At 41.4% G+C, this 23,567-nt stretch overlaps 1 protein-coding gene across 5 annotated transcripts in view; it reads right to left on the reverse strand.

Moving 5' to 3' along the window:
- Positions 1–23,567, reverse strand: part of ARHGEF2 (Rho/Rac guanine nucleotide exchange factor 2) — a 129,621-nt gene that overhangs the window by 48,042 nt on the left and 58,012 nt on the right. The window contains exon 1 of one of the 5 annotated variants that reach the window (XM_067472556.1): positions 2,430–2,592. The exons of the other annotated variants lie outside the window; for them this stretch is intronic. Coding sequence (XP_067328657.1) covers positions 2,430–2,558 — 129 coding nt within the window. The 5' untranslated portion in view covers positions 2,559–2,592. Of the gene's footprint in view, positions 1–2,429; positions 2,593–23,567 lie in introns of those variants that run through there. 5 annotated transcript variants of the gene reach the window in all.

Consider the following 23,567-nt stretch of genomic DNA (forward strand, 5'->3'; position numbering starts at 1 on the left):
AATACATATATAGATACATACATAGATAGATAGATAGATAGATAGATAGATAGACAGACAGACAGACAGACAGATAGAGGTGGATGGATGGATAGAGAGATAGAGACCCCTAGATGGATGATGGATGGGTGGATAGATAGATAGATAGATAGAGGTGGCTAGATGAATGATGGATGGAGAGAGATAGAGAGAGGTGTCTAGATGGATGATGGGTGGGTGGGTGGATAGATAGATAGATAGATAGATGATAGATAGATATATAGACATATAGGTATATAGATAGATAGATAGATAGATAGATAGACAGAGAAAGAGAGATACACAGATACACAGATAGATAGATAGATACATAGATAGATAGATAGATAGATAGATAGATAGATAGATAGACAGATAGGTATATAGATAGATAGGTAGATAGATAGATAGATAGAGAGACAGATAGAGAGAGAGAGAGAGATACACAGATACACAGATAGATAGATAGATAGATAGATACTTAGATAGATAAATAGGTAGGTAGGTAGATAGATAGATAGATAGATAGATAGATAGACAGACACTTAGATAGATAGTACTTAGATAGATAGATAGATAGATAGATAGACACTTAGATAGATACTTAGATACTTAGATAGATAGATAGATAGATAGTTACATAGTTAGATAGATACATAGTTAGTTAGATACATACTTAGATAGATACATACTTAGATACATAGATACATTACATAGATAGATACATAGATAGATAGAGGTGGCTAGGCGGATGGATGGATGGATGGATAGAGGTGACTAGAAGCAGGATAGAGAGGGGAGCGAGGGATGGATAGAGGGGGCGAGGAGGACGACAGATAGATAGATAGATAGATAGATAGATAGATAGATAGATAGACAGGTAGACAGGTAGAGAAATAGAGTGATTTGCTGTTTTTCGGTGCCTTCAAGTCCACTCTGACTTATGGCCACCTTATTATGTTCCGTTCTTACGACTCAAATGTACTCAGAGAGGGATGTGCCTTTGTCATCCCCTGAGGCTGAGAGAGTAGAACATGCCCAAGAGAACGACCGAGCAGAGATTTGAACCCAGGTCTCCTGCAGCCAAGGCGGAACCCCCTTGCGACCTTTCATCCCCGTGGAGTTCAGGCGCATCTCGCCCGGCGTCTGTCTCCAAAGCCCAGGGCAATCTTCTCTCCCATGACCAACCATGTGCTTCCTTCCCAAAAGCGGTCTGACACCAGGCGCATGCTCTCACCACTTCTCTTTGGTGGTGATTCCGAGTGACTCGAGCCGATTCCGAGCGACTCGAGCGAGTGAGCCAAGCAATGATGCAAAAAAAAATCCTTTATCCCAGGTAAGGGCAAACTTTGGCCCTCCGGGTGTTTTGGACTACAACTCCCACAATTCCTAACAGCCTAACACAATTCCTATCTATGTATCTATATATGTAATGTATCTATGTATCTAAGTATGTATATGTATGTATCTAAGTATGTATCTAAGTATGTATCTATCTAACTAACTATGTAACTATGTATCTAAGTATCTATCTAAGTATCTATCTATCTATCTATCTAAGCATCTATCTATCTATCTATTTATCTATCTATCTAAGTATCTATCTATCTATCTATCTATCTATATCTATCTAAGTGTCTGTCTGTCTGTCTGTCTGTCTATCTATCTATCTATCTATGTATCTATCTATCTATCTATCTATCTATCTAAGTGTCTGTCTATCTATCTATCTATCTATCTATCTATCTATCTAAGTATCTATCTATCTATCTAAGCATCTATCTATCTATCTAAGTATCTATCTAAGTGTCTGTCTGTCTGTCTATCTATCTATCTATCTATCTAAGTATCTATCTATCTATCTATCTATCTAAGTATCTATCTATCTATCTATCTATCTATCTATCTAAGCATCTATCTATCTATCTATTTATCTATCTATCTATCTAAGTATCTATCTATCTATCTATCTATCTAAGCATCTATCTATCTTAGATAGATATCTATCTATCTATTTATCTATCTATCTAAGTATCTAAGTATCTAAGTATCTATCTATCTATATCTATCTATCTATCTATCTATCTATCTAAGTATCTATCTATCTATCTAAGTATCTATCTATCTATCTATCTATCTATTTATCTAAGTATCTAAGTATCTATCTATATCTATCTGTCTATCTATCTATCTGTCTATCTAAGTGTCTATCTATCTATCTATCTATCTATCTATCTATCTAAGTGTCTGTCTATCTATCTATCTATCTATCTATCTATCTATCTATCTATCTATCTAAGTATCTATCTATCTAAGTATCTATCTACAATTGTGGGAGTTGTAGTCCAAAACACCTGGAGGGCCAAAGTTTGCCCATGCCCTGCTTTATCCCGTTCCGAATCCTCACCCACCTTGACTGGAGTCGCCCTGCGGACCGGTGGCCGCCCACCGTTCCAGTTCATCCCAGTCCCAGAAGGGTCCCTACTGGTCCTTGGGACTCCGAGCCGGAGCTGGCGCTCGTAAACGGTGGGGTAACTCATCCCGGACGAAGCCCCAAGTCCGAAAAGTCCCAACCGCAGGACGGAGGAAAGTGTATTCCAACTGAGAGGAAGCTCAGATGGAAGCTGACGTGGAGAGGAGAGGAGGTGGATGTGGAGGAGGGAGCGACGAGAGGGGGGAAGGAAAAGAAGACACGCGAGCGAGCGAACGAGCTAACGGAGCATCTTTTCTTGTACCTCTCTCTGCTTCCAATAACCATGACAACCGCGGATCTGAATCCCTCCACCGCCACCCACATTCAACGGAGTGTTATCCTTGGTACTAAACAGCTTGCAAAGAAAAGGAAGGAGTGGGGGGGGGGGTCTTCTTTTCTCAATTTGGATTTCAAGGAAGGGGTCTGAGTACGGTACGAGTCGGAATGCTCAATCACTAGAAGCAGAGGTGACGGAAAAGATTGGTAGCTGCACTGAGGAGAGTTGGACTAGATGACCTCTAGGAGTCCCTTCACAGAGATATTGCAGTTAGGCCTACATAGGAAGCCAGTAGTGACCACTGTCTCAATCTTCTTTCTTGTGAAGCTTAAGCTGGTCAAAAGCTTCTGTTGTCAATGGGACTACTGCTAAGGATGTCTGTTTTTGGATTGCTTAAGTAAAGTAGTAGTCCAGGAATACCTGGCTGCTCTAAATGAATTCAAGTCTCCAAGGCCTGATGAACTGCATCCAAGATGTCGAACTTCTAGAGATTGAGCCTGAATGCTCAGTCGCTAGAAGCAGAGGTAATGGAAGAGATAAGTAGCTGCACTGAGGGGAGTTGGACTAGATGACCTCTAGGAGTCCCTTCACAGAGATATTGCAGTTAGGCCTACATAGGAAGCCAGTAGTGACCACTGTCTCAATCTTCTTTCTTGTGAAGCTTAAGCTGGTCAAAAGCTTCTGTTGTCAATGGGACTGATGCTAAGGATGCCTGTTTATGGAATGCTTAAGTAAAGAAGTAGTCCAAGAATACCTGGCTGCTCTAAATGAATTCAAGTCTCCAAGGCCGGGTGAACTACATCCAAGATGTTGAACTTCTAGCGATTGAGGTGATGAAAGAGATTGGTTGTTGCATTGAGGAGGGTTGGAGTAAATGCCCTCTAGGAGTCCCTTCACAATGATATTGTAGTTAGGCCTACATAGGAGTGACCACTGTCTCAATCTTCTTTCTTGTGACGCTTAAGCTGGTCAAAAGCTTATGTTGTCAATGGGACCTGCTAAGGATGCCTGTTTTTGGATTGCTCTAAATGAATTTGAGTCTCCAAGGCCAGGTGAACTACGTCGAAGATGTCAAACTTCTAGCAATTGAACTTGAATGCTCAATCGCTAGAAGCAGAGGTGATGGAAAAGATTGGTAGCTGCATTGTGACCATTGTCTCAATCTTCTTTCTCGTAAAGCTTAAGCTGGTCAAAAGCTTCTGCTGTCAATGGGACTGCTGCTAAGGATGCCTGTTTTTGGATTGCTAAAGTAAAGAAGTAGTCCAGGAATACCTGGCTGCTCTAAATGAATTCAAGTCTCCAAGGCCAGGTGAACTGCATCCAAGATGTCGAACTTCTAGCGATTGAGGTGATGGAAGAGATTGGTAGCTGCGTTGAGGAGGGTTGGACTAAATGCCCTCTAGGAGTCCCTTCACAATGATATTGTAGTTAGGCCTACATAGGAGTGACCACTGTCTCAATCTTCTTTCTTGTGAAGCTTAAGCTGGTCAAAAGCTTCTGTTGTCAATGGGACTGGTGCTAAGGATGCCTGTTTTTGAATTGCTTAAGTAAAGAAGTAGTCTAGGAATATCTGGCTGCTCTAAATGAATTCAAGACTCCAAGCCAGATGAACTACATCCAAGATGTCGATCTTCTAGTGATTGAGCCTGAATGCTCAATCACTAGAAGCAGAGGTGATGGAAGAGATTGGTAGCTGCATTGAGGAGGGTTGGACTAGATGCCCTCTAGGGTCCTTTTGCAATGGTAGAATTGTAGAATCCTTTCTAACAAGGTTATGGAGGAGAGATCTATGGATATAGTCATTTTTGGCTCAATGGGGAGTCTATCATACTTTTCCCCCCTGCGGCTGAGAATGACTTGCTTGATGACATTCAATAGGTTTCCACATTTCAGCTTCTCTGACCAAAGGATTTCTGGGAGTTGAAGGCCAAAACATCTGGGGACCCACAGGTGGGGAACCACTGACCTAAAGCTTTGGGGGGCTTCTGTTCAGCCATTTCCAAGCTCCCTGCTCGGGCGGTGATGTCAGTGTCGTCAGCATAGATGAAACTCTCTGTCACTTCTGTCCGTGGCTGGTCATTTGTGTAAATGTTAAACACGACAAACTGTATTAAGAGGCATTAGGAAGGTTGAGAACCATTGACCCAAAGCTTCAGAGAGCTTCTGTTCAACCATTTCCAAGCTCCTTGCTTGGGTGGTGATGGCATGATCGCCAGCATACATGAAACTCTCTGTTCCTTCTGACAGTGGCTGATCATTCGTGTAAATGGTAAACATAAGGAACTGTATTAAGAGGCATTAGGAAGGCTGAGAACCACTGACCCAAAGCTTCGGGAGACTTCAGTTTAACCATTTCAAAGCTCCCTGCTTGAGTGGTGATGGCACGATCATCAGCATAGATTAAACTCTCTGTCCCTTCTGCCAGTTGCTGATCATTCGGGTAAATGTTAAACACAAGGAACTGTATTAAGAGGCATTAGGAAGGTTGAGAAACACTGACCTAAAGCTTCGGGAGGCTTCTGTTCAAGCATTTCAAAGCTATCTGCTTATGTGGTGATGGCACTGTCATCAGCATAGATGAAACCCTCTGTCCCTTCTGGCAATGGCTGGTCATTTGTACAAATGTTAAACATGAGGAACTGTATTAAGAGGCATTACGAAAGTTGAGAAACACTGACCTAAAGCTTCGGAGAGCTTCAGGTCAACCATTTCAAAGCTCCCTGCTTGGGTGGTGATGGCGTGATCGTCAGCATAGATAAAATTCTGTGTCCCTTTTGGCAGTGGCTGGTCATTTGTGTCAATGTTAAGCATGAATGGGGCAAGCATACTCTCCTAAGGCAGGCCATTCTTCTGTTTCCGCCACCTGCTTCTTTAGTTCTGGTACTCAACAAAAAAGCTCCTGTTTTGTAGCAGATTTCCTATGAAGCGGGTGAGGTGGTCGTCCTTTGTGATATTATGCATTTTTCTCAGAAGGAGGTAACAATTTAGCAGGATAAGAATTACTTTCCATGTTTTGATGACAGAACCAATTAGGAAATGAGCTTCTGTTCAACCATCTCAAAGCCCCCTGCTTGAGTGGTGATGGCATGATCGTCAGCGTATATTAAACTCTCTGTTCCTTCTGGCAGTGGCTGGTCGTTTGTGTAGATGTTGAACATGGATGGAGCAAGCACGCTCCCCTGAGGCAAGCTGTTCTTCTGTCTTCTGGGAGATAAATTGATTGATTGATTGATTGATTGGTTGGTTGGTTGGTTGGTTGATCGATAAGTCATTGGGCCAAGTTCTGAATACAGATCGTCTCCCAATAACTATTTCCTCGATTCTCTTCTGACACGATAAATAAATACCACGTTTCTGGGGTTGAGAGAGTATGACTGGCACGAGGTCGAATGAATGTGCAAAAAATCCTACTTTCAATATCTGCAAAATCAGACGCAAGACAAGCCAGGGTTGTCATGGCAGCCCTCGCCCGGGGAAAAGAGGAAGTGAGACAGGCACTTCCTGTTGCCGAAGGCTGCGCGATGATGCAACCGAGAACAGTCTTTTTGAGCTGTTCAATCATCACATGCCTTTGTCAAGCCAGAGAAACAGAAAATGTGGCATTTTAAAATTATTGAACACCAATATGCTGATGACAGCGTAGTCTGTGCACATTCAGAAGAAGACCAACAACATCTGTGACAGAACTCCAATATGCCAACGATAATGTAGCCTGTGTGCATTTAGAAGAAGACCAACAACATCTGTTATAGAACTCCAATATGCTGATGACAGCGTAGTCTGTGCACATTCAGAGGAAGACCTACAAGCCACTCTAAGCTTGTTGAGTTTCACATAATAATAATAATAATAATAATAATAATAATAATAATATAACCCACAGCAGACAAGATACCTCTGCTGGCTGTTGTATTAGATCACATGTTGGACACTTCCCTATTATTATTATTAGTATGTGATACACAAGATTGGTACTCAGCAAACAAGATCAATGTGCTTAGAGTGGCTTGTAGGTCTTCTTCTGAATGTGCACAGACTACGTTGTCATCAGCATATTGGAGTTCTATAACAGATGTTGTTGGTCTTCTTCTAAATGCACACAGGCTACATTATCATCAGCATATTGGAGTTCTATCACAGATGTTGTTGGTCTTCTTCTGAATGTGCGCAGACTACGTTATCATCGGCATGTTGGAGTTCTATAACAGACATTGTAGGTCTTCTTCTGAATGCGCAAAGACTACATTATCATCGGCATATTGGAGTTCTATAACAGACGTTGTTGGTCTTCTTCTAAATGCACACAGGCTACATTATCATCAGCATATTGGAATTCTCTAACAGACATTGTAGGTCTTCTTCTGAATGCGCAAAGACTACATTATCATCGGCATATTCGAGTTCTATAACAGACGTTGTTGGTCTTCTTCTGAATGCACACAGGCTACATTATCATCAGCATATTGGAGTTCTCTAACAGACATTGTAGGTCTTCTTCTGAATGCGCACAGAGTAAATTATCATCGGCATATTGGAGTTGCATAACAGACATTGTAGGTCTGAATGCGCACATAGTTTGTTATCATCGGCATATTGGAGTTCTATAACAGATGCTGTTGTAACCTTGGTTCTGGCTACCAGTGTGCTGAGGTTAAATAGCTGTCTGATAGATGATGGTGGTGACTGCTGTGCTATTATATTTTTATATTATTAATATTATTATTATATTTATATTATTAATACTATTATTAATACTATTATTAATATTATTATTATTAACTTAATTATACCCTGCCTTCCCATTTGTGGGGACTTAAGGTGGCTAAGCATCAAACAGTAGAAAAGTTTTAAAAGTTCAATACAAAAGTTTAATTTAAATAAATAAATAATAACAGAATTAAAATACAATAAATACACGTGAAATGGCATTCCAGAAGCCTAACCCTGTTACGTCCATATATTGTGTTTTGTAAAGCGAGCAAGTGGCGCAGACTAAGTGACTTACGGCTGCTCTCCGAGCGGAGCGTGTGCGAAAGGGTTTGGAGCACTGGGACCCCATCACAAAAGTGTCGCCTTTGCCTTTAGACACAACGAACCTGCCTCGATCCTCACTCAAGATCAAGGTAATGGGACAGGTAGTTGGAATGTCGACAACTACTATGACAACAAAGATGTCACAAGTGAACATTGATGACATCACTGCTTTAGAACTAGAACCTTTAGAATGATCTTCTAACTATTTCTCTATACACATATCTGTCTATCATGTGCCCCCATGACCCACTCTACATCCTGTTGTGGTTTGAAGGCGAATTGATCGTGAATGATGGGACTTGTAGTACCTTCACTCACTTCCTGACACTACTCTGACCCTCATCCAATGACTGATCAAGACCAAACTTGGCTCACAGAGCCCCCCATGACCCACTCTACATCCTGTTGTGGTTTGAAGGAGAATGGGCCGCAGATGATGGGATTTATAGTACCTTCACTCACTTCCTGATACCACTGTGACCCTTATCCAGTTACTATCTCTCTCTCTCTCTCTCTCTCTCTCTCTCTCTCTCTACACTTATCTGTCTATCATGTGCCCCCATGACCCACTCTACATCCTGTTGTGGTTTGAAGACAAATTGACCATGGATGATGGGACTTGTAGTACCTTCACTCACTTCTTGAGAGCACTGCGATCCTCATCCAATGACTATCTATCTATCTATCTATTTATCTATTTATACTCGTTCATGTGCCCCCATGATCCACTCTACATCCTGTTGTGGTTTGAAGGCAAATTGACCATGCATGATGGGACTTGTAGTACCTTCACTCAATTCCTGAGACTACTGTAACCCTCATCCAATGACTGATCAAGACCAAACTTGGCTCACGGAGCCCCCCATGACCCATTCTACATACTCATGCGGTTTCAAGGAGGATGGACAACAGATGGGACTTGTAGTACCTTCACTCACTTCTTGAGAGCACTGCGATCCTCATCCAATGACTGTCTATCTGTCTGTCTATCTATCTATCTATCTATCTATTTATACACATATCTGTCTATCATGTGCCCCCATGACCCACTCTATATCCTGGTGCAGTTTGAAGGAGGACGGACCATGGATGACGGGACTTGTAGTACCTTCACTCACTTCCTGAGACTACTGTGAGCCTCATCAATGACTCATCAAGACCGAACTTGGCTCATAGTGCCCTCCATGACCCATTCTGCATCCTGTTGTAGTTGACGGAGAATGGACCATGGAAAACGGATTATGGGACATGTAGCACCCTTACTCACTTCCCGAGACTATTGTGACACCCATCCAATGATGGATCAGGACCACACTTATCACACAGAAGCACCATGACCCACTCTACATCCTGTTGTGGTCTGAAGGAGAATGGACCATGGATGATGGGGCTTATAGTACCTTCACTCACTTCCTGAGACCACTGCAACCCTTATGCAATGACTATCTTTCTATCTATTTTAAAAGTTCAATACAAAAGTTTGATTTAAAAAAATAAATAATAACAGAATTAAAATACAATAAAAACACGTAAAATGGCATTCCAGAAGCCTAACCCTGTTACGTCCATATATTGCGTTTTGTAAAGCGAGCAAGTGGCGCAGACTAAGTGACTTACGGCTGCTCTCCGAGCGGAGCGTGTGCGAAAGGGTTTGGAGCACTGGGACCCCATCACAAAAGTGTCGCCTTTGCCTTAAGACACAACGAACCTGCCTCGATCCTCACTCAAGATCAAGGTAATGGGACAGGGAGTTGGAATATCGACAACTACTATGACAACAAAGATGTCACAAGTGAACATTGATGACGTCACTGCTTTAGCACTAGAACCTTTAGAACTATCTTCTAACTATTTCTCTATACACATATCTGTCTGTCATGACCCAACTCTGCATCCTGTTGTGGTTTCAAGGAGGATGGACCATGGATGATGGGACTTGTAGTACCTCCACTCACTTCTTGAGAGCACTATACTATTGATCAGTCATTGGATGAGAGTCACAGTGCTCTCAGAAGTGGTCCATCCTCCCCCCCATACTGATGCGGTTTCAATGAAGATGGACCATGGATGATGGGATTTGTAGTACCTTCACTCACTTCTTGACACTACTGTGACCCTCATCCAATGACTGATCAATACCAAACTCAGTTCACAGAGCTCCCATGACCCACTTTACATACTGATACAGTTTCAAGGAGGATGGACAACGGATGATGGGACTTGTAGTACCTTCACTCACATCCTGAGACCACTGTGACTCTCATCCAATGACTGATCAATACAGAACCCCCATGACCCACTCTGCATCCTGTTGTGGTTTGAAGACAAATTGACCATGGATGATGGGACTTGTAGTACCATCACTCACTTCTTGAGAGCACTGTGACCCTAATGCATGGACTATCTGTCTATCTCTCTATCTATCTAACTATACACATATCTGTCTATCATGTGCCCCCATGACCCAATCTACTTCCTGTTGTGGTTTGAAGACAAATTGACCATGGATGATGGGACTTGTAGTACCTTCACTCACTTCCTGAGACCACTACAACCCTCATCCAATGACTGATCAAGACCAAACTCAGTTCACAGAGCTCCCATGACCCAGTTTACATACTGATACAGTTTCAAGGAGGATGGACTACAGATGATGGGACTTGTAGTACCTCCACTCACATCCTGAGACTACTGCAACCCTTATCCAATGACTACCTATCTATTTATACACATATCTGTCTATCATGTGCCCCCATGACCCTCTCTACTTCCTGTTGTGGTTTGAAGACAAATTGACCATGGATGATGGGACTTGTAGTACCTTCACTCACTTCCCGAGACCACTGCGACCCTCATCCAATGACTGATCAAGACCAAACTTGACACACAGAGCCCCCCATGACCCACTCTACATACTGATGTGGTTTCAAGGAGGACAGACCATGGATGATGGGACTTGTAGTAGCTTCACTCACTTCCTGAGACTACTGTGACCCTAATCCAATGACTACCTATCTATTTATACACATATCTGTCTATCATGTGCCCCCATGACCCTCTCTACTTCCTGTTGTGGTTTGAAGACAAATTGACCATGGATGATGGGACTTGTAGTACCTTCACTCACTTCCCGAGACCACTGCGACCCTCATCCAATGACTGATTAAGACCAAACTTGACACACAGAGCCCCCCATGACCCACTCTACATACTGATGTGGTTTCAAGGAGGACAGACCATGGATGATGGGACTTGTAGTAGCTTCACTCACTTCCTGAGACTACTGTGACCCTAATCCAATGACTACCTATCTATTTATACACATATCTGTCTATCATGTGCCCCCATGACCCTCTCTACTTCCTGTTGTGGTTTGAAGACAAATTGACCATGGATGATGGGACTTGTAGTACCTTCACTCACTTCCCGAGACCACTGCGACCCTCATCCAATGACTGATTAAGACCAAACTTGACACACAGAGCCCCCCATGACCCACTCCACATACTGATGTGGTTTCAAGGAGGACAGACCATGGATGATGGGACTTGTAGTAGCTTCACTCACTTCCTGAGACTACTGTGACCCTAATCCAATGACTACCTATCTATTTATACACATATCTGTCTATCATGTGCCCCCATGACCCTCTCTACTTCCTGTTGTGGTTTGAAGACAAATTGACCATGGATGATGGGACTTGTAGTACCTTCACTCACTTCCCGAGACCACTGCGACCCTCATCCAATGACTGATTAAGACCAAACTTGACACACAGAGCCCCCCATGACCCACTCTACATACTGATGTGGTTTCAAGGAGGACAGACCATGGATGATGGGACTTGTAGTAGCTTCACTCACTTCCTGAGACTACTGTGACCCTAATCCAATGACTACCTATCTATTTATACACATATCTGTCTATCATGTGCCCCCATGACCCTCTCTACTTCCTGTTGTGGTTTGAAGACAAATTGACCATGGATGATGGGACTTGTAGTACCTTCACTCACTTCCCGAGACCACTGCGACCCTCATCCAATGACTGATTAAGACCAAACTTGACACACAGAGCCCCCCATGACCCACTCTACATACTGATGTGGTTTCAAGGAGGACAGACCATGGATGATGGGACTTGTAGTAGCTTCACTCACTTCCTGAGACTACTGTGACCCTAATCCAATGACTACCTATCTATTTATACACATATCTGTCTATCATGTGCCCCCATGACCCTCTCTACTTCCTGTTGTGGTTTGAAGACAAATTGACCATGGATGATGGGACTTGTAGTACCTTCACTCACTTCCCGAGACCACTGCGACCCTCATCCAATGACTGATTAAGACCAAACTTGACACACAGAGCCCCCCATGACCCACTCTACATACTGATGTGGTTTCAAGGAGGACAGACCATGGATGATGGGACTTGTAGTAGCTTCACTCACTTCCTGAGACTACTGTGACCCTAATCCAATGACTACCTATCTATTTATACACATATCTGTCTATCATGTGCCCCCATGACCCTCTCTACTTCCTGTTGTGGTTTGAAGACAAATTGACCATGGATGATGGGACTTGTAGTACCTTCACTCACTTCCCGAGACCACTGCGACCCTCATCCAATGACTGATTAAGACCAAACTTGACACACAGAGCCCCCATGACCCACTATACATCCTGTTGTGGTTTGGAGGAAAATGGACCATGGATGATGGGACTTGTAGTACCTTCACTCACTTCTTGCAATCCTCATCCAATGACTGTCTGTCTGTCTGTCTGTCTGTCTATCTGTCTATCTATCTATCTATCTATCTAAATAAAAATAAATAAATAAATAAATAAATATAAATATACATAAATAAAGATATAAATAACTATAAATATAAATAAATAAATATAAATATAAATAAATAAAGACAAATAATTATAAGTATAAATAAATAAAAGTAAATATAAATATAAATAAATAAAGATATAAATAACTATAAATATAAATATAAGTAAATGCAACTATAAATAAATAAATATAAATATAAATAAATAGATATAAATAACTATAACTATAAATAATATATAAATATAAGTAAATGCAAGTATAAATAAATAAATATAAATATAAATAAATATAAATAAATAAATAAAAGTAAATATAAATATAAATAAAGAGATATAAATAATTATAAATAAAATTAAATAAAATTAAATAAAAGTAAATATAAATAAATAAAGAGATATAAATAATTATAAATATAAATAAATATAAATAAAAAATAAATAAATAAATAAAAGTAAATATAAATATAAATATAAATAAAGAGATATAAATAATTATAAATAAAATTAAATAAAAATAAATAAAAGTAAATATAAATATAAATAAAGAGATATAAATAATTATAAATATAAATAAATATAAATAAAAAATAAATAAAAAATAAAAGTAAATATAAATATAAATAAAGAGATATAAATAATTATAAATAAAATTAAATAAAAATAAATAAAAGTAAATATAAATAAATAAAGAGATATAAATAATTATAAATATAAATAAATATAAATAAATATAAATAAAAAATAAATAAAAAATAAAAGTAAATATAAATATAAATATAAATAAAGAGATATAAATAATTATAAATAAAATTAAATAAAAATAAATAAAAGTAAATATAAATAAATAAAGAGATATAAATAATTATAAATATAAATAAATATAAATAAAAAATAAATAAAAAATAAAAGTAAATATAAATATAAATATAAAAAAAGAGATATAAATAATTATAAATAAAATTAAATAAAAATAAATAAAAGTAAATATAAATAAATAAAGAGATATAAATAATTATAAATATAAATAAATAAATATAAATAAACATAAATTTCCTGCCCCTCCGGTCACTGAGGCTGTCCTAACAGTATAAATAAATATAAATGAACATAAATATCACCACATTTCAGGGGAGTTAGCCTGGCATGATGGGAGTTGTAGTTCACCCACAACCTTATGCATTTTGGACAATTAAAAAAAAATCATCATAGACTTGGAAGAGACCACAAGGGCCATGCAGTCCAATTCAGACAGAGATAGAGAGGGATAGATATGATTGTGGTGGACGGAGTGCTCCTGGCCTTCTGGACCGGGTCCAAAGAGGACAGAATGGGGCGCTTGTCCTTGTGGAGAGCCCGCCGCGAAGGGCAGACCGGCTTGTTCCGACCAGGCCGGAGGTCTCGCTGGGTTGCAACAGTGGACAGAGCGCTCTTTGTTTGCCCAGCGCTCCACTTGGCACCTTCTCCCCTTGTCATCTTTGGAGAAGGACCAACGGCATGGGAGCGCGACTCAACCCAAATATCTCCAAAACAAAGAATCCTAGAGTTGGGAGGAGAACCCAAGGGCCATCCAGTCCAACCTCGATCTTCCAGGAAGGAGGACACAATCAAAGCCCTCTCGGCAGATGGCCAGATGGCCTTCCACGACTTTCCACCAAGGATTTCTATGTCTCCCAATCATAGAATCCTAGAGTTGGGTGGAGAACCCAAGGGCCATCCAGCCCAACCCCGATCTTCCAGGAAGGAGGACACAATCAAAGCCCTCTCGGCAGATGGCCAGATGGCCTTCCACGACTTTCCACCAAGGATTTCTATGTCTCCCAATCATAGAATCCTAGAGTTGGGTGGAGAACCCAAGGGCCATCCAGCCCAACCTCGATCTTCCAGGAAGGAGGACACAATCAAAGCCCTCTCGGCAGATGGCCAGACGGCCTTCCACGACTTTCCACCAAGGATTTCTATGTCTCCCAATCATAGAATCCTAGAGTTGGGAGGAGAACCCAAGGGCCATCCAGTCCAACCCCGATCTTCCAGGAAGGAGGACACAATCAAAGCCCTCTCGGCAGATGGCCAGATGGCCTCTGCTTCAAAGGAGACTCCACTAGACTTCATATTCCACCACTTTCCACCCAGGATTTCTATGTCTCCCAATCACAGAATCCTAGAGTTGGGTGGAGAACCCAAGGGCCATCCAGTCCAACCCCGATCTTCCAGGAAAGAAGACACAATCAAAGCCCTCTCGGCAGATGGCCAGATGGCCTTCCACGACTTTCCACCAAGGATTTTTATGTCTCCCAATCATGGAATCCTAGAGTTGGGAGGAGAACCCAAGGGCCATCCAGTCCAACCCCGATCTTCCAGGAAGGAGGACACAATCAAAGCCCTCTCAGCAGATGGCCAGACGGTCTCTGCTTCAAAGGAGACTCCACTAGACTTCATATTCCACCACTTTCCACCCAGGATTTCTATGTCTCCCAATCATAGAATCCTAGAGTTGGGTGGAGAACCCAAAGGCCATCCAGTCCAACCTCGATCTTCCAGGAAGGAGGACACAATCAAAGCCCTCTCGGCAGATGGCCAGACGGCCTCTGCTTCAAAGGAGACTCCACCAGACTACATATTCCACCACTTTCCACCCAGGATTTCTATGTCTCCCAATCATAGAATCCTAGAGTTGGGTGGAGAACCCAAAGGCCATCCAGCCCAACCTCGATCTTCCAGGAAGGAGGACACAATCAAAGCCCTCTCGGCAGATGGCCAGATGGTCTCTGCTTCAAAGGAGACTCCACTAGACTTCATATTCCACCACTTTCCACCCAGGATTTCTATGTCTCCCAATCATAGAATCCTAGAGTTGGGTGGAGAACCCAAGGGCCATCCAGCCCAACCCCGATCTTCCAGGAAGGAAGACACAATCAAAGCCCTCTCGGCAGATGGCCAGATGGCCTTCCACGACTTTCCACCAAGGATTTCTATGTCTCCCAATCATGGAATCCTAGAGTTGGGAGGAGAACCCAAGGGCCATCCAGTCCAACCTCGATCTTCCAGGAAGGAGGACACAATCAAAGCCCTCTCGGCAGATGGCCAGATGGCCTTCCACGACTTTCCACCAAGGATTTCTATGTCTCCCAATCATAGAATCCTAGAGTTGGGTGGAGAACCCAAGGGCCATCCAGCCCAACCCCGATCTTCCAGGAAGGAGGACACAATCAAAGCCCTCTCGGCAGATGGCCAGATGGCCTTCCACGACTTTCCACCAAGGATTTCTATGTCTCCCAATCATAGAATCCTAGAGTTGGGTGGAGAACCCAAGGGCCATCCAGCCCAACCCCGATCTTCCAGGAAGGAGGACACAATCAAAGCCCTCTCGGCAGATGGCCAGATGGCCTTCCACGACTTTCCACCAAGGATTTCTATGTCTCCCAATCATAGAATCCTAGAGTTGGGTGGAGAACCCAAGGGCCATCCAGCCCAACCTCGATCTTCCAGGAAGGAGGACACAATCAAAGCCCTCTCGGCAGATGGCCAGACGGCCTTCCACGACTTTCCACCAAGGATTTCTATGTCTCCCAATCATAGAATCCTAGAGTTGGGAGGAGAACCCAAGGGCCATCCAGTCCAACCCCGATCTTCCAGGAAGGAGGACACAATCAAAGCCCTCTCGGCAGATGGCCAGATGGCCTCTGCTTCAAAGGAGACTCCACTAGACTTCATATTCCACCACTTTCCACCCAGGATTTCTATGTCTCCCAATCACAGAATCCTAGAGTTGGGTGGAGAACCCAAGGGCCATCCAGTCCAACCCCGATCTTCCAGGAAAGAAGACACAATCAAAGCCCTCTCGGCAGATGGCCAGATGGCCTTCCACGACTTTCCACCAAGGATTTTTATGTCTCCCAATCATGGAATCCTAGAGTTGGGAGGAGAACCCAAGGGCCATCCAGTCCAACCCCGATCTTCCAGGAAGGAGGACACAATCAAAGCCCTCTCAGCAGATGGCCAGACGGTCTCTGCTTCAAAGGAGACTCCACTAGACTTCATATTCCACCACTTTCCACCCAGGATTTCTATGTCTCCCAATCATAGAATCCTAGAGTTGGGTGGAGAACCCAAAGGCCATCCAGTCCAACCTCGATCTTCCAGGAAGGAGGACACAATCAAAGCCCTCTCGGCAGATGGCCAGACGGCCTCTGCTTCAAAGGAGACTCCACCAGACTACATATTCCACCACTTTCCACCCAGGATTTCTATGTCTCCCAATCATAGAATCCTAGAGTTGGGTGGAGAACCCAAAGGCCATCCAGCCCAACCTCGATCTTCCAGGAAGGAGGACACAATCAAAGCCCTCTCGGCAGATGGCCAGATGGTCTCTGCTTCAAAGGAGACTCCACTAGACTTCATATTCCACCACTTTCCACCCAGGATTTCTATGTCTCCCAATCATAGAATCCTAGAGTTGGGTGGAGAACCCAAGGGCCATCCAGCCCAACCCCGATCTTCCAGGAAGGAAGACACAATCAAAGCCCTCTCGGCAGATGGCCAGATGGCCTTCCACGACTTTCCACCAAGGATTTCTATGTCTCCCAATCATGGAATCCTAGAGTTGGGAGGAGAACCCAAGGGCCATCCAGTCCAACCTCGATCTTCCAGGAAGGAGGACACAATCAAAGCCCTCTCGGCAGATGGCCAGACGGCCTTCCACGACTTTCCACCAAGGATTTCTATGTCTCCCAATCATAGAATCCTAGAGTTGGGTGGAGAACCCAAGGGCCATCCAGTCCAACCTCGATCTTCCAGGAAGGAGGACACAATCAAAGCCCTCTCAGCAGATGGCCAGACGGCCTTCCACGACTTTCCACCAAGGATTTCTATGTCTCCCAATCATAGAATCCTAGAGTTGGTAGGAGAACCCAAAGTCCATCCAGTCCAACCTCGATCTTCCAGGAAGGAGGACACAATCAAAGCCCTCTCGGCAGATGGCCAGACGGCCTTCCACGACTTTCCACCAAGGATTTCTATGTCTCCCAATCATAGAATCCTAGAGTTGGGAGGAGAACCCAAGGGCCATCCAGTCCAACCCCGATCTTCCAGGAAGGAGGACACAATCAAAGCCCTCTCGGCAGATGGCCAGACGGCCTCTGCTTCAAAGGAGACTCCACTAGACTTCATATTCCACCACTTTCCACCCAGGATTTCTATGTCTCCGAATCATGGAATCCTAGAGTTGGGAGGAGAACCCAAAGGCCATCCAGTCCAACCTCGATCTTCCAGGAAGGAGGACACAATCAAAGCCCTCTCGGCAGATGGCCAGACAGTCTCTGCTTCAAAGGAGACTCCACTAGACTTCATATTCCACCACTTTCCACCCAGGATTTCTATGTCTCCCAATCATAGAATCCTAGAGTTGGGAGGAGAACCCAAGGGCCATCCAGTCCAACCCCGATCTTCCAGGAAGGAGGACACAATCAAAGCCCTCTCGGCAGATGGCCAGACGGCCTCTGCTTCAAAGGAGACTCCACCAGACTACATATTCCACCACCTTCCACCAAGGAATTCTTCTCGTGCCTCTTTGGTCCTTCAATTTGCCTTTCCAGGAATTGGGTTTTGATGTTATACAGCAATATTTGCGATAATTTCCAATAATTTATCAATATTACGGATTTATTTATTTATTTTGTATCAAAAGCATTGCATAAATTAGTATAAAACTGATAAAAATAGATGTGGAGGCATCTACATATCTTTTGACCAAAAACGGGCAACAGCAACAGCATTGTCTGTAGCCTCCAACAATTCCTCCTCTGTACATGATATTAATATTAGGGATTAGTTTCTATTTGTATTTTTTTTGGTTGTTATATAATATATAATTATTATATTATTACTAATAATATTACAGTATACAATATATATTGTATATTATATATTATATAATATATAACTACATAATAATATAATATAATATTATTATATTATATTATATTATTATATTTTTATATTATTAATAATAATATAATATTATTACATTGTACTATAACAGCGTAATGTTATAGTACAATGTAATAATAATAATAATAATGAGTATTAATTTACAGATAATAAAAATAAATATAAATTGATAATATTATAATGTAATACATAATACTACTACTACTAATAAAATGATATTATAATTATATATTTTATATTAAATGTAATATTACTAATAATATTTATATTATTATATTATTATTAATATAATATATAATATATAACATATGTTATATAATATAATATAATATTATTATTACTAATATATTACAATATAAAATATATAATATAACATATATTATTATATTAATAATAATATTACAGTGTAATGTTATAGTACAAAGTAATAATAATAATAATGAGTATTAATTTACAAAGATAATAAATATAAATATAATAAATAATTATAACAATAATTTGCAAAAATTAATCAATATAATAAATATCAATAAATGTAAATAATAATGAAAATAATAATTTGCACCAATTTAAAAATATAATAAAAAGTTAATAAATAAATATAATATAAATAATAATCATAATAATAAATAGTAATATTTTATAAATATAGTAAATATATAAATAATAATAATGAGTATTAATTTACAAAGATAATAATATAAATATAATAAATAATTATAATAATAATTTGCGAAAATTAATGAATATAATACATATAAATATATGTAAATAATAATGAAAATAATAATCTGCACTAATTTACAAATATAATAAAAAGTGAATAAATAAATATAATAATAATAAAATAGTAATATTATTTGGCAATAATTTTATAAATTATTGCCAAATAATATTACTATTTATTATCATTATTATTTTTATTATATTTATTTATTAACTTTTATTATATTTGTAAATCAGCGCAAATTATTATTTTCATTATTATTTACATTTATTTATATTTATTATATTGTTAATATAATATTATATTATTATATATAATATAATAATATAATATATATAATATAAATTATTATATAGTGCAAATTATTAGATAGTGCAGTAAATATATAAATAAACGTAAATAAATGTAAATAAAAATGAGTAAATTAATAATAATAATAATTTGCAATAATTCCCATTCTATCCGAAGGGCATTGCGTTGGCAAAGGTTGCCTTAATGGGAAATAAAGGCGACATGCTGGAATTCCCAGTAAGTTCCCAGTAAGACAGATCAGAGGGAGACAGACCCTCCCGCCCCCAATTTCTGATTTTCCATAATCTGCTTTAAATGGGGCCAGGCAGCTGGAAGCCTCTTAGGCTCAAAGCCCCCAATGGAAGATGCCGGGGCTAATATGCTGATGACAGCGCCATCTGTGCTCATTCAGAAAGAGACCTACACCTTTGCGCACCTTTCCCCAAATGGCCAATTCGGAATTTCCTTGCGCCATTAATCCCATATTTCTGAACATTTCTGAAAAACCTATATACACATACATATATATAATATATGGGTCAATAAGCTGGGCCCAGACTGGGCAAAAGGAGTCCTTAATTCGAGATTAAAGCTAATCTTTGCATGCAAATGTAATTAAAGGACATCCTTAACGAAAGAAGGGAAAAGAGGGCGGGGGGAACAACCACCTTCTGTCGCAAAAAAATAATATATACCAGCTTTGGGCAAGAACGGAATCAGAATGGGACCCTAAAGGTCATCTAGACGAACCCAAAAGAAGATCCACAATGTCTGTTCTGGAACTCCAATATGCCGATGATAATGTAGTCTGTGCACATTCAGAAGAAGAGCTACAATGTCTGTTATGGAACTCCAATATGCCGATGATAATGTAGTCTGTGCACATTCAGAAGACCTACAATATCTATGGAACTCTAATATGCTGATGATAATGTAGTCTGTGCACATTCAGAAGAAGACCTACAATGTCTGTTATGGAATTCCAATATGCCGATGATATTGTAGTCTGTGCGCATTCTGAAGAAGACCAACAATGTCTGTTATGGAACTCCAATATGCCGATGATAATGTAGTCTGTGCACATTCAGAAGACCTATAATATCTATGGAACTCTAATATGCTGATGATAATGTAGTCTGTGCGCATTCTGAAGAAGACCAACAATGTCTGTTATGGCACTCCAATATGCCGATGATAGTGTAGTCTGTGCGCATTCAGAAGAAGACGTACAATGTCTGTTATGGAACTCTAATATGCCGATGATAATGTAGTCTGTGCACATTCAGAAGAAGACCTACAATGTCTGTTATGGAAATCCAATATGCCGATGATAATGTAGTCTGTGCACATTCAGAAAAAGACCTACAATGTCTGTTATGGAACTCCAATATGCCGATGATAATGTAGTCTGTGCACATTCAGAAAAAAATCCTACAATGTCTGTTATGGAACTCCAATATGCCGATGATAATATAGTCTGTGCGCATTCAGAAGAAGACCTACAATATCTATAGGATTTACATTGGTCCCATTTACTCTAGTAGGTCTATTCCACGTACCGAGCTCTGTGAGTGCAACATTCTTCCGAATGAAGCAGAGAGTGTTTGAGGACTGGGACATGTGTAGGGAAACCAAGGTGCTTGTTTATAATGTCATTGTCCTCCCAACCCTGCTATACGCCTGCGAGACGTGGACTGTCTATAGACGTCAACATTGAGATTGAAATACAACACCGCCTGAGCTCTATGAGTGCAGCATTCTTTTGAATGAAGCACAGAGTGTTTTAGGACTGGGACATGCTTAGGGAGAACAAAGTGCTTGTTTATAATGTCATTGTCCTCCCAACCCTGCTATTCGCCTGCGAAACGTGGACTGTCTACAGACGTCAACATTAAGACTGAAATTCAACTCCAACCCGAGCTCTGCGAGTGCAGCATTCCTCCGAATGAAGCACAGAGTGAGGACCGGGACATCCATAGGGCAACCAAGGTGCTTGTTTATAAAGCCATTGTCCTCCCAACCCTGCTATACGCCTGCGAGACATGGACTGTCTACAGACGTCAACATTGACACTGAAATACAACACCGCCTGAGCTCTGCGAGTGCAGCGTTCTTTTGAATGAAGCACAGAGTTTTTGAGGACCAGGACAGCCGTAGGAATACCAAGGTGCTTGTTTATAAAGCCATTGTCCTCCCAACCCTGCCATACGCCTGCGAAACGTGGACTGTCTACAGATGTCAACATTGAGACTGAAATACAACACTGAGAGAGTGTTTGAGGACCGGGACATCCATAGATAGACCAAGGTGCTTGTTTATAATGTCATAGTCCTCCCAACCCTGTTATACGTCTGCGAGACGTCGACTGTCTATAGACGTCAACACTGAGACTGAAATACAACACCGCCTGAGCTCTGCGAGTGCAGCATTCCTCCGAAGCAGAGAGTGTTTGAGGACCGGGACATGTGTAGGGAAACCAAGATGCTTGTTTATAATGTCATTGTCCTCCCAACTCTGCTATACGTCTGCGAAACATGGACTGTCTATAGATGTCAACATTGACACTGAAGTACAACAGCACCCGAGCTATCCCCCAAAGCAGTAACTCTACTCCGGACTCAAGAACAAGAAACGTATTGTTGGTGGACAGGAAAAGAGATTGAAAGACGGGCTCAAAGCCAACCTTAAAAACTCTGGCATAAACACTGAGAGAGAACTGGGAAGCCCTGGTCTTTGAGCGCTCCAGCTGGAGGTCAGCTGTGTCCAGCAGTGCTGCGGAATTCGAAGAGGCACGAATGGAGGGCGAAAGAGAGAAGTGGGCAGGAAAAGAGGTTGAAAGAGAGGCTTAAAGTCAACCTTAAAATCTGTGGAATTGACACTGAGAGAGAACTGGGAAGCCCTGGTCTTTGAGCGCTCCAGCTGGAGGTCAGCTGTGACCAGCAGTGCTGCGGAATTCGAAGAGGCACGAATGGAGGTTGAAAGAGAGGCTTAAAGTCGACCTTAAAATCTGTGGAATTGACACTGAGAGAGAACTGGGAAGCCCTGGTCTTTGAGCGCTCCAGCTGGAGGTCAGCTGTGACCAGCAGTGCTGCGGAATTCGAAGAGGCACGAATGGAGGGCGAAAAAGAGGAAGACTGGGACAAAGAGAGACGCAAAGGGGCCCCTTTGGAAAAGCATGGCGCCGGCTTTGATGGTGGAAGGGAGAGGTTAAAGGTCGCATGCCGCCAGCTCATCCAGGCATAACTGACCAGTGGAAAGGGTCAAGGAAGTCCTGGAAGGGGGAATTCCAACTGGCGGCCACAACAATCTGGTTTCAGGAAAGAGAAAAGCTACATATCACAAATGCTGAACCTGACTCGGCACATAGAAACTGGTTCAATGTGAGTTTTCCAGGATGTAGCATTCTCTCCTGACATTTCACCCACATCTAGGGCAGGCATAGATGTGGGCAAAAGGTCAGGAGAGAATGCTTCTGGAACAGACAACCTGGAAAACTCACAGCAATCCTATAATAATATAAAGTGCATATGACTTCGGTCCCATTACCAAAGGGTCATCCAGTCCAACCTACTGACCAGCCACTGACAGAAGGGACAGAAAGTTTCATCTATGCTGACGACGGTGCCATCACCACTCAAGCAGGAAGCTTTGAAATGCCTGAAGAGAAGCTCTCCAAAGCTTTAGGTCAGTGTTTCTCAGCCTTCCTAATGCCTCTTAATACAGTTCCTCGTGTTTAACATTGACACAAATGACCAGCCACTGCCAGAAGGGACAGAGAGTTTCCATCTATGCTGATGACGCCGCCATCACCGCTCAAGCAGAGAGCTTTGAAATGGTTGAACAGAAGCTCTCCGAAGCTTTAGGTCAGTGTTTCTCCACCTTCCCAATGCCTCTTAATACAATTCCTCATATTTAACATCGACACAAATGACCAGCCACTGCCAGAAGGGAC

This window comes from Anolis sagrei, chromosome 12 (assembly GCF_037176765.1).
Source record: "Anolis sagrei isolate rAnoSag1 chromosome 12, rAnoSag1.mat, whole genome shotgun sequence".
NCBI lineage: Eukaryota > Metazoa > Chordata > Lepidosauria > Squamata > Dactyloidae > Anolis > Anolis sagrei.